Source organism: Hippichthys cyanospilos, chromosome 19, assembly GCF_059441005.1.
Source record: "Hippichthys cyanospilos isolate Australia breed blue-spotted pipefish chromosome 19, RoL_Hcya_1.0, whole genome shotgun sequence".
In the NCBI taxonomy this organism is placed as follows: Eukaryota; Metazoa; Chordata; class Actinopteri; order Syngnathiformes; family Syngnathidae; genus Hippichthys; species Hippichthys cyanospilos.
Genome location: NC_142387.1, coordinates 12,132,261 through 12,145,160, shown reverse-complemented (window position 1 = coordinate 12,145,160; position 12,900 = coordinate 12,132,261). Strand labels below are relative to the sequence as shown.

At 38.1% G+C, this 12,900-nt stretch overlaps 2 protein-coding genes across 2 annotated transcripts in view; both read right to left on the bottom strand.

Moving 5' to 3' along the window:
* LOC148407930 (uncharacterized) overlaps positions 1–11,796 on the bottom strand; it is a 21,105-nt gene extending 9,309 nt beyond the window's left edge. Inside the window, exons 1-5 of the mRNA XM_088402276.1 lie at positions 11,646–11,796; positions 8,474–8,543; positions 7,700–7,780; positions 7,469–7,599; positions 7,172–7,286 (exon numbers count right to left, since the gene is read on the bottom strand). Of these exons, the coding sequence (XP_088258402.1) occupies positions 7,172–7,286; positions 7,469–7,599; positions 7,700–7,780; positions 8,474–8,518 (372 nt within the window). The 5' untranslated portion in view covers positions 8,519–8,543; positions 11,646–11,796. The remainder of the gene's footprint in view (positions 1–7,171; positions 7,287–7,468; positions 7,600–7,699; positions 7,781–8,473; positions 8,544–11,645) is intronic.
* LOC148407931 (palmdelphin-like) lies at positions 2,880–5,982 on the bottom strand. Its single transcript, XM_088402458.1, has 3 exons — positions 5,972–5,982; positions 4,879–4,962; positions 2,880–4,785 (listed from the first exon to the last, which is right to left on the bottom strand). Exons 1-3 carry the CDS (start codon positions 5,980–5,982, stop codon positions 3,816–3,818), a joined length of 1,065 nt encoding a protein of 354 aa, XP_088258584.1. The 3' UTR covers positions 2,880–3,815.
* Positions 11,797–12,900: the final 1,104 nt, after the last annotated feature.

Genomic DNA, 12,900 nt, shown 5'->3' with positions numbered 1-12,900 from the left:
GCAATTTACTGCTAAATTGTATTATAGATGACAAGATGATGACAACGAGATGACAAGAAAAAAAATAACAAAGGGGAAACGTGACAAATATGAAACAACACAATCTAATTAAAAAAAAAAAGATACGATAATAGCAAAAACAGAACCCTCACTCATATTTTCAAGCTGTTCTCTGATTTTCAAATGGGAGTCCATGCACCCCTGGAGATACACAAATCTACTTAAGTGCCTACAGGAGATTTTAAAATCTAATTCAATGCTTTTTTTTTGCCATGACAGGAATTGTACAGTCTTCTTTTCAAATTAAGAGCAAAACAACTCGAAGATGAAGCAATTTACTGCTAAATTGTATTATAGATGACAAGATGATGACAACGAGATGACAAGAAAAAAAATAACAAAGGGGAAACGTGACAAATATGAAACAACACAATCTAATTAAAAAAAAAAAAGATACGATAATAGCAAAAACAGAACCCTCATTCATATTTTCAATTTGTTCTCCTCTGATTCTCAAATGGGGGTCCATGCACCCCTGGAGATACACAAATCTACTTAAGTGCCTACAGGAGATGTTAAAATTAATTCAATGCTTTTTATTTTTTGCCATGACAGGAATTGTGCAGTCTTCTTTTCAAATTAAGAGCAAAACAACTAGAAGATGAAGCAATTTACTGCAAAATTGTGTTATAGTGATTGCTTTTGCCAAATATTGATATATTTTGATATATTTCCACATATAGTAGAAATTCATCTGTAAACTGATTTTAATCAGCCACTTTTTTTCCCCAGAAATAATTTCTACCACAACTTGAAAGAAACTGAGCCCGCAAAATGTCTGCGAAGTAAGCAAAGCTCCGCAGCGTGGACTCAGAAAACTCCGAAGAAAAAAGCAAGACAATTTATAACCCAAACACGAATTACACGACTTCAAGCTCCAAAAATCACCGAAATTAATTTAATTTCACGCACGAAGCAAGTGAAATATCTGAAATCAATTCCTATTTAAATAATGCGATATTGGTTGTAACATAATGTAGTCACCGTAAACAAGAAAACATCAGTCATGTGACCTAAAAAAAATAAACCGTACTCATTTCTTGTATTTTATCACCTGCCGCTAACTGCAGTCATTGCAGAAAACACTCAAAGATTCTCCTCACACATGCAGCCTGCAGCATGCAGAAAACCATCGGAAAATCCATCAACGCTCCAAAATTGACGCCGGATTGTCTCACGCTCAATAAAACCCTCCAACTTTTTTTTTTTACCATTTTGCGTGCGTATTCATGGACCTACCTGAGACAGAGTTTCAGGCACAAGACTCGGCTCTGTTTCTAAGAGCAGCCTCATACGGACGCGTCTGCCTGGCTTTCGCGTTCGCTGATTGGACGGCTGGCCGAATGGGTGGAAGGACGGCGACCAATACTCGGGCTTCGATTGATGAACACAAGGAAGGGAAGATTCCATTTTGTTCTCTCTCACGCAACGCACACACATAACTCCTCCGAGGGAAGCACCTGCTTCATTTTCAGCTCTTAAAAAATTATTATTTTTTTTTACGTCCCTGCTAGAGAATGCAAAATGAAGACTTGAGGATATTTTTTGCACTCATTTTGAACCAGACGCCAAAAAATGTCCTAAAAACGTATTACTTAGTGAATTATTTAATCCTACATCCAAATTGATTCGTGTCCTCTTGTTGTGTCCATTTTGTCTCAGCAAATTTAATGGCATCCCACACATATACTGTATCATAGAAATAACGGAATGTCCTCTACTGGGGATGCTAGGACTTAGTTGAGTAGCTCTAATGAGTCAAAATATTTAGAACAAAAACAAATGTCCACCACAGTGGAAACAAATAACCAGAATAGTCATTAGCGTCCATTGTTGTGTCCATTTTGTCTCAACAAATTTAATGGCATTCCACACATATATGTATCATTACAAAAAATGGGATGTCCTCCACTGAGGACGCTAGGACTTAGTTGAGTAGCTCTATTGAGTCAAAATATTTAGAACAAAAATGTCCACCACATTGGAGACAAATAAATAGCTCTCAGGAGGAATGCACAGGGACAACCAAAACAAACTCCACCAAAAAATGTCCTAAAAACAAACTTCTTAGTGAATAGTTATATAATCTGACATACAAAATGATTCTGAATGTGTTGTGTCCATTTTGTCTCAGCAGATTTAATGGCATCCCACACATATACTGTATCATGAGAAAAAAAACGGGATGTCCTCTACTGAGGACGCTAAGACTTAGTTGAGTAGCTCTAATGAGTAAAAAAAAATTAGAACAAAAACTAATGTCCACCACAGTGGAGACAAGTAAATAGCTCTCAGGAGGATATGCACTCGGGCAACCAAAACAAACATCTCCACCAAAAAAAGTCCTAAAAACTTACTACTCAGTAAATAATTATTTAATCATACATACAAATTGATCTGTGTCCTCTTGTTGTGTCCATTTTGTTTCAGCAAGACAGCGTATTTAATGGCATCCCACACATATACTGTATCATTAGAAAAAACGGTATGGCCTCTAATGAGGACGCTAGGACTTGAGTAGCTCTAATGAGTCAACACATTCAGAACAAAAACAAATGTCCACCACAGTGGAGACCATTTTGTCTCAGCAAGACAGCAAAATGAATTGCGTTCCACACATAAGATCACTGGGAAAGCCAGGATGTCCTCTACTAAGGACACTAGGACTTAGTAGTGTAGCTCAATGAGTTAAAAACAAGAAACCAAAATCTAATGTCCACTAAAGTGGACATAAATGAATAAGCTGGGTCTCAGGAAGATATAGAGTGGTTCCTGGAGAACAAATCTGCCCAAATAAATAAATAAATGCCAGTAGGATGTGTAGTCAAATATATACTTTATTAACTCATTCAATCCCAAAGACGTGTTTATCCGTCTTTTCAGGGTCCATAAATGCAATGCTAGGTTCATAACAATAATAATATAGACTTTTTTCTTTCAACCAAAAAGGGGACAACGTTGACCCCTGGTAGACTTTGCTTCCCCAATAATTAATTTATACAATCATAAAACATTCAATGTACAAGAAAAGACATTTTTACAAAACAATCAAACCGAAAAGATAATTCATGAATTGCAAAGTGGAAAGTCGCCGAGATTTTACATCCACAGTAAGCCCAAGGTTGTTCCATCTTTTTTGTATCGTGAGAATTTGCTTACATAACACAATACAAATGAAATCCCACCTCGACCCCCCCCCCCTCCATGTTTCTCATTATGCAACAAAAACACAGACGGGAAAGAGAAAGCGACCAAGGACGAGGGTTTTGCAAGAGAAATCGAAAAAAAAAAAGTTCTTTCGTCCAATGGCGTGTTTTTTTTTTGAGGGGCTCTCAAAACGGGGTTATTATTATTTTATTATTTTAACAGGATTTCTGCATATGAAAATTAAAGTGGTTTAACGTCATGACAGGAACTGTAAAGCTTTCTTTTCAAAAGGAAAACAAAGGAATTGGAACATGAGCTTGCTACTCTATTGTGCCATCCTGACTTATTTTATGCCTTTATTTTGTTATATGAATAATCGGTCAAGGGGTACTTATCTGGAAAAACTGTAGAGAACTAGTACTGCACCATAAAAACAACATTGACTGTCGATTTAAAAAAATATCGGACCAAACTGGCTCATAATGAACAAAGACAATAAAAAAATGTGAATTCTTAGCTGTGTCATTTTGTCAAAGAAATTTGATAAAGCTTCAGTTTAGTCGAGGAGATTCCGAATATTGGGTTATTTATTCCGTATTTTATGGTCTTTAAACTTTGTTTCCCGATTTATGGGCGAACGTCGGCCTGTGCGGACCTAAATGATCCCAGTTTGCGTCGGGATCTCGGTTGATTAATTTACAGCGTTTTGCCAGTTCGGGTTGGAAAATTTTGCTGGTGTAGCCTTCGGGGTGGAACGAGAGGAGCTCCCCGTTGTTTTTGGTTTTGATATAATCGTCGTCGTCGTCATCGCTGCATCCGACAGTGACCAATTCCGCTCGGGCGTCGGCTTCTTCTTCTTCTTCCGAGGCGTTTTGGTAGCCCATGAAAATCATGGTGACGGGCGTCGAGTCCGTTTCGATCATCGTCCCTTCTGAAGAATTAACTTTGCTTTTGCGACCGATCGCCGAAGATCTATCGTCGCGGAGATCGGCGCGAACCGGCTGAAACGGTGCGGGTTTTTCTCCTGACCTGATTGTGACCGTGAGAGGTCCCGTTTGGGAACGGTTCTCGTGATTTTTGGGACTAAGATGAAGTGAACAAACTTTGGATGGGCCTTCGATGTGGTTTTTGGACTCTTTTGGGGATTGGGGATTATATTCCGATCGTTCTTGCGTAACCTGTCCAGGAGACAAAATCGGTTTTGGTAGAAATTCCACCTGAGCTTTATTTGGAGTCTTTGGTCCTAAATAAGCAACCGAGTAGACGGGTTGGTGATAGAGCAGGTCACGTGGTACGTTCCCGTCCGCGGCCTGCCGTAAAAGATCGTCCACCTGATTGGGTGTCATTTCACCATCGGAACCGGGGGAAAACTCGCTTTGGTCTGGGTTTAAGGCGTATATGGATTTGCGTCCATCGTCGTAAACCTTTAAGCCGCGTTCCTGGATGTTTTCGGGGCTAACGGTAGCTGCCGAGACCACTTGACATGTTCCTGTTCTTTTGTCATGCTCCACACTGATCTCCAAAGCAAATGTTGCTGAAAAGTAAAAAAATAAAATAAAATAAGCGGCTTTGAGTTTTCTTTAAGACCCCAATGCAGTGGTGCCTTGAGATACAAGTGGCCCGATTTGTGAATTTTTCAGCCGTGCGATGACATTAAAACTCCTTTACCACTTTTTGGACTCGGACTTTTTTCTGACGTCCTCGGGGAAAATAATGGTCTTTCTGGGGACGGTAATGAAGAATGGTGTGTCGTAGCTGAGAGAAAAAAATCGACTTAGCAACTGAAAGAGATAAATGACCTGAAAGAAGCCATTTATTGTTTTTTTCTGCAAATCGGCACGTATAGATCGAAAATTTCACATCAAAACGGCAAAAATCCCGAATGTCGGTATTATTATGATTATTATTATTTTATTTTTGGCTGTTAGTTTATTTTATTAGTTATTAGATCAGGATTATGGAAACATTGTTAATTATATATACATGCGAAACGTACACATTCTAAAGAGTAAATTAGTATAGACAAATGTTTACTTATAGTATTAGTGATTAGCATGTTGACATTTATTTTTTACATTCTATATTTTTGGGGTTAATAAAACCGCACAACAGCAAATCGATCACAAATGAAATATCAACAAAAGTGCCATATTTACCTGTGTGAAAGTCTTTGCTTAACCCCTACATTTGAAGACAGAGTACTTGAATATCAAAATAAATAGGGAAGTCCATTAAAAAAATTTTTTTAGTGATACTGAGATTGCGTAACAGTTGATGCCAGAAATCACTTTAAATCATAACGTACAACAAATAGTAAATAAATCATGCATACAGTCGAGATCGCTCAATCCACATCCATCATGTAAGCAAATTCCGATTCTAAAATACATATTAGTATGTGAAAAAAAAATCACGTGCAGCATGGGTGTGACACAGCAATCCAAAGATTAACGTGGTGATATCGTTTCACACCTGATCGTTATACAAATATTTGTATCATTATATGCAATAGAAAATCATTGAGATCATCTCTACCAAATTACTTACAACTTGTAAATACTTATGATATTGGCGTCCCACAGGGGTCAATGCTTGAACCACAGTATTTTTGTTGTTTTTAATCAAATACAAAATCACCACAAGCCTGTATCCAAATTCCAAGTGCGGTATCACAAAAATCAAGATGCCAGACAAGTTTTTCGAGGTAAGGTTTTTAGCATTCCACTCAAACATACGAGAAGTGTCAAGGAAAGCATTTTCTCACTTGTGCACCATGAATAATTCGGATTCCTTGCAGCTAGCTGACGCAGTAAAAAAAAAAAAAAAAAACTAGTGTATGCTTGTCTACGCTAAAAAGTGTTTGCTAAAGCAAGCGGCAATTCAACAACTACAACCCGGATTTTCAAGGAATTTTCAAGGAATTTAAAATGGCAGTAGGGTCAAAATTGCTGGGAAAACTCAAGGATTGTTTTTTAATATGAAAAATAGCATCTGGACATCTGCAATCTGTCAAAAACGGCAAATTCCGAAAGGTTATTTTTGCTTTTTCTTCACTGTTTTAACCATTTTAAATGACTCACAAAAACGGGATGTTGGTTCTTAATTAAATCTTTTTTTTAAAATCAATGATGCCAATTGTTTCTTACGCTATTTTGCAATATTTTGATTTCTGTTACGGTGCTAGTGCCAAAAGGTGAAATGATATAATCGATGAAAGATGTGATTAATTACATAATGCTAATAATTTTAACCGTAAAATTTATAGTATGGGAATGTGTGAGATTTTAACATGAGTTTTTTTCAGGAATCAGCAAGTTAAATTTCGTGCTAATTACATTATTACATAATTACATTTTCATTTTCAAATTCTTTCTCAATCCCAAAGATGTTTTTTTTTTTATATGTCCAGAGATTCATTTCTCGGTACTTTTGTTCAATTTTTTCAACTTTGGCTAAAGGAATTTCCAAATATGACTAGTGGTGAGTAATCGATTCCTTTGAGTATTTAAGTTTTAAAGTAATAGAGTACTTAAGGTATTTGAGCACTATATTGACAATTACTATGAGTAATCGATTATTAATTTGACAAAACAATAAACATTTAAAAATGACGAAAATTTGAATGTCCGGACTCCTAAAAAACACAAAAATCGTAAAATATGTTTTTGGGATTGAATGACAAGCAAATTATCGTAATATAAAGTATTGGTAAGTTTTAAAATATGCGCGTTATAATTTTCAGGCGGGCGAGCGAGAAACTAAACAGACGATGTCATACGATCTATCTTCTGGGGCTACTGAATAAAGTGTCACAATTGAAAAATGAAATCCACTGGCTAAAACAAGAACAATAATCACAACTTCCTGTTAAGATTCCACTGCAGTATCAGCACCAACAAAGCAAAGACGCAAGCTAGCAAGCAATCAATAAGACCAGCTCATTCTTCTTGCTCTTTCGGCCTACCTTAATAATGTCCTCCGGAGTCCTCTCCACTTCTTTTAATCGCTTCAGAACCAATTCCTCATTGGCGGAGATGTTGAGCTCCTCTGTTTCCAAGGCCTCAATCTCTTTTTCGATCCTAGGGCGTTAAAAAAAACAAACAAAGGTTTTAGAAAAGAATTTCCCGCGGGCCTATTTGGATTTTATGGTCTCGGACCATTATTATGAGCGTAATAAGTTTAGCGGGGTCTCGTCAGACCACAAAACATGCTTCTGGTGGTATTAAAAGTAACTCCGGTGTTTTCAAGCGCAAAACGTTACCTTTCGATGTTGCTCTGCAGCTCATCGCTCTGTTGCTGTTCGTCCTGAGCCTGAAGCCGCATGGCCTCCAGTTCCTCCTCTGATTGCTGACTCAAACCGTCCATCAGCCATTGCTCCCTCAGAACCTTCTTCTGTCAATTCCACCGAACACAACCGAACGTTATCATCTCTCAAGTACGTAGAAATCGAAGATCAACCGGAGATTTTGGCTTCTCTGTTATGAATTATTACCTTGATATATTGCAGTTTGAGTTTTTCTTCCTCTATCTGTCTTCTTTTCTTAGAAATAGATTCCTGGATTCTCCTTTTGTCCTGTCGAGGAAACAAAACGTTTACACCTGTTGCGTTCTTGTCGGGTCAAGTTCTTCAACCTTGAGGTGACAGCTGAGAAGTGACGGCCGTAAATAACCTGAAAACGTAACACGGACTTTATTACCATTTGGGGTGAGCTCCCAACTTTGGATTTTAACCCCTAAACTGTTTGCGCGGGATGAAATTAGCTCTCGGATCCAGGATCAGTGCGGGACTAGACGCCAGTGAAAGGAGATCTCTTTAATTTTGTCTCTCGGTATTTATAGACCTGTCTGACATTGACGGGAACAAAGATACCGTTGTCTGTGACCGCTGACGGTTATACCATGAAAATATTGACTTTTAATAAACATCTAGTCCAGCTTCACAATCTATTTTAAAAGACTTTGACTGCGGGTCAAGTAAGCAGGTGGAGACACGGTCATGACTTTGAGTTGTGATATTTTTTTTTCTCACCGTTTGAGAGACACCCATCTGTTCACCATCCTCCCCTACCGGGAAAATATTCTACACGTTCCTGAAGAGAATCCTATCTTTTAGAAGGCACACCCACATGGGGTTTATTTTTAGTCTTTCTGGCAGCATGAATTCTCTATTTTATTCAGCGTATAACAAAAACACTGGTGTGTACTAGATGTAAAGTATAAAAAAAAAAGAAAATCTGGATACGCATCGGTATTTTTCAATTTTTACCGTGATAGCCTGGAGACGTTCCTTCAGCAGATCTGTTTCCTCCATGATGGGCTTCAAAACAAAGTGTTATCTGGAAGAGAATTTTAGATGACGTGGGACTTATTTTCACAGTTTTGCTCTAGTTTTGCCAACTCGTCAGATTCGTGCACGAGTAGAAATCATTCCAAAGAGACAACACTAAAGTTCTGAGAAGAGTTATCGTTCTATTACTCCATCAAAACATCTTGTCGAAACGTCCGTCCAACATCCAACCTTCTATTAGACCAACGTCACCCTTATTTTTGTCCCTGTCTTTTGTTTTGTCCATTTATTTGTCCATCACCAAACCTTCCAATTAATTAGATCATCGATAATTCTTCAATTTAGACATCCATCCGTGTCTCCATTATTCATCCGTCCATTACTGCATCAATTTGTCCTTCCGACCAACCGATATGGTTATGTCAGGGTCGATACGGATAATTAGTAATGACGAAGGCCCATAACCAATATTTAAAAAACATTATCGACAACATATGTACACCTTTGTTGTAAATTTCTAACAAAATGTTCAGGGAGCTCCCAGGGTTTAAAAAGTAGGTCATAAAATTTTAAATTCAAACTTAAACAATACCCCCCTAGAGATTATTACAGTAAATTAAGTTCAAAACCTTTTAAAGGGACAGTGTGTAAGATTTTGACCGTTTTTTTTAAAGGAATAAATAAATGTGTTCTTAATGACCACCAGTATGTTTTAAATATAATCATATGTCTAGTTATCATTAAATTATCTTACATGGGGGGTGGCACTTCTCCGGAGGCGGCCATGTTTGTTACAGCTACGGACAATGGTCAATGCAGCACCTGCAGCACCTCCTGCTGTCCGTATTGAAAAACTGTCTAAATCTTACACGCTATCCCTTTAAATGTCTTTGCTTTTCCTATAGCTGGCTTGCTGGTGCCTTTCCCAGCGTTTGAAACAAAAACAAAAGGTGTTCCCAGGTTCAGCAGAGTTAACAAAAGCAAAGTTAACTGAAAATTCAAATACATAGTTCCTTGAAGCTAACACACTCAAATTGACTCATTATCAGTCATCACATTTATAAAAAACAGCCGATATTTGTCAAGATGACGAATATCAGTACCGATAATCGGCGGTAAATCTTTGCATCCCTAATGTACAACCAAACTGGAAAACCTCCAGGCATTGACGGATTGCATGTGAACATTTTTATTTTTGGAAGAATTTTCGAACAGGTTGCGGTGCTGTGGTCTCTCTTTGCTCAAGAACGAGAAATGTGGTTCTTATACATGAACTATAAACAAAGGTCAAAGAATTTATCTAATGAATTGAGGGTTTCTATAGAGATATATTTTTATTTGGAATGGGTAAGGATCAGAAAGTAGTCATATTATTGTTAACGTAGTTGGAATAATTGCTTTGCTAAAAACATACCGACCTAAACCCGATACTGCACATTTGTAGGTAGAAAAAACGGTTGTAGAATAAAAGGGAAACGTGGTTGTTGCTTGGTAAAGGTCACGCCACTGTTTGCTTGTCCACCTGTTGGCACCAAGGCAGTTTGATCCGACAGGCTAAAAATACTACGGCTCCATGGCTAACAGTGGGGCTACACTGTCTATAAGAGAATGGCAGCCGGTTTTGTTGATAGGAAATTTGATCAAATGTACATTGTATAAAAAAATTTGGAAAAATCAAACACTGGTCTTGGCAGAGGACCAATTTAGGACATGGAACTGCACTCCTGGGGTCTTCATTTTAGCAAATACTCGACTCTTCAATTCCATCGGTTTAAATCATTTGTACAATTTGCAAATACTGTTGACATTGGCCATGGCGTCCCACAGGGGTCAATGCTAGCACCACAGCCTGTTGCTGCACTCTGGGGTCTTCATTTTAGCAAATACTCAACTATGCAATTCCATCGGCTTAAATAATTTTTACAATTTGCAAATACTGTTGACATTGGCCATGGCGTCCCACAGGGGTCAATGCTAGCACCACAGCCTGTTGCTGCACTCTGGGGTCTTCATTTTAGCAAATACTCAACTATGCAATTCCATTGGCTTAAATGATTTTTACAATTTGCAAATACTGTTGACATTGGCCATGGCGTCCCACAGGGGTCAATGCTAGCACCACAGCATGTTGCTGCACTCTGGGGTTCTTCATTTTAGCAAATACTCAACTATGCAATTCCATCGGCTTAAATAATTTTTACAATTTGCAAATACTGTTGACATTGGCCTTGGCGTCCCACAGGGGTCAATGCTAGCACCACAGCCTGTTGTTTTACTGCTATGCAGATAACATTCTCATATCAAATTAATGAACACAATCCTTTAAAGCTGTGGAACGGTGAATTGTTTAAGGGCGATGCAAACCAATTAAGTCCACGATTAATTACATTGTCCTATTGTAATCTCCGAAGAAAGTTTGAGTAAAGCTTCTGTATTTTTATCCCCAGCTGACCTGTCCGTGATCTTAGGCAGACGGCGATACGTGTGACGTGACCCCCAATAGCTCCCTGTCTGCCTTGCCATCCAGCCAAGGTCCTTCCTTATTTGTAATCTCCGCCGTCCCCTGCTTAATCTGATCTGTGATGGATTAACTGCTCACACATTAGCCGAGCGACGCAGGTCTTGACCAACATGTTCTTCCCGAGTTCTCCTCAAGTACTATAGCTTCTTTCTGCAGTCAAATATTGTGGAATAATGCTGGTATGCATATATCGAACATGGATTTCTGGATCCTCATAAATGTGATCCTAATTTCTTCTTCACATTTGGGAGAGATTAGATTCGTACCTTCCTCATTTACAACGACATTGGACAATTGACGTCACGTATAAGAACTTTTTTGTAGGATACACAACGATTGATACATACAATAATAAACTTTCACGTCTTTGTAGAATATTGTCCCCATAGGGACAAATCAGTGAAGGGGCGTGTGCCTTATGTTCACAGGTGATTCAAATTAGCGATCTGGAGTTAGAACCCTTCTGAGATAGCAAACCATGTCTTAAATAAGCATATTAGAGAATGAAAAAACCCCAATGTCTCAATTCATAGGCTCAAATAATATATATATTTGCTATAGTAATGCTTGGATTGTGTTTATGAACAGAAATATAATGTTAGGGAAGCAAAAATTGAAAGGTTTACTCACCCAGTGTGTTGTGTCCTTCAGCAGAAGATTGCAGAGCATGCGGTAAAGAAGTCACTTACAGCATATTATTACAGTCTTGGATTGTGTTGACTTGAAGAGATTGTGTAGGCTGAGAGAATCAGGCAGCAAGGAGGACAACCCAATCTCACTCTCTCTCTCACTCCCTCGCTCGCCCTCTCTCTCTCTCTCTCTCGCCTGAAATATATCCGCAAAAGAGCTGCTGAAAAAGTCAGCTGAATCCAGACTTATATGTTTCGAATCTGACCTTGACCCGATTATAAAAACTATACCATAAAAATGAAAATGCTTCGTGTGTGCGGTTTTAGAAACACTGTCCCACTTTCCGGTGTAAAATAGACTGGCTTTTGTTTCCATAGCAACATAACCCACTCAAAATTTGTACGAGATTACCAGCCAGAGCACGGAGGAGGAACTGATTCCAACTGTACGTCTTCACAATTGCATTCCTTCATGTGATCTACTTGCATATATTCAGTGTCAAGCATTTTGAAAACAAACAATTATTTAATATACCCGCCCCACCCCTCGCCTGAGTTGGATTAATCCACTTACAAAATGCGTGTATAACTATGTATCTAGTTTTCAGCAGCTCAGAAAAGCATCAGCAATAGATTGACATTTTTAATGAGAACATTTTAAGACGATAAATTGGACTTAACACAAACTCAAATCCTGCAGCGCTCGTCACTTGTCATCTGATTCGTATGAGGTGTCTTTTACATGATGTCACTGACTCATTTTTGCACCACAGTTCTTGGATGCAGGTCTTGGTGGAAAGAACATTTTGTGAAATGAAGACAAAGATCAGCCCAAATTTATGCTGCAAACAGTGTTTTTCCGTTTAATACGAGGGAATGTACAGAAGTGTGAAACTGCCCAAAAAATGAACAATATTTCTATTATCTTTGACATTTTTTATGCTAATTTTTTAACATTAGCTGTTAACAACAGTCATCATTAGCAGCGTAATCAATAAACATTTTACTTAATTGCACTGTTAGTGCACAATTGTGGCATCATGCGAACATTTGTTTTAGCATATAGCCTGTTAGCTTAGCATTCAGTAATACATCAACACATCCCAGTCAAAACTCTTATTTACAAATGGTGACTTTTACACATTTTGACATGTGCATCAGTAACCCCTAAAATTATGGGAATTTTTCAAAAATATTTTTATCATTTCGCTAGTTAGCCTAGCATTTAGCAATAGGTTCAAGTAACCACATCAAAA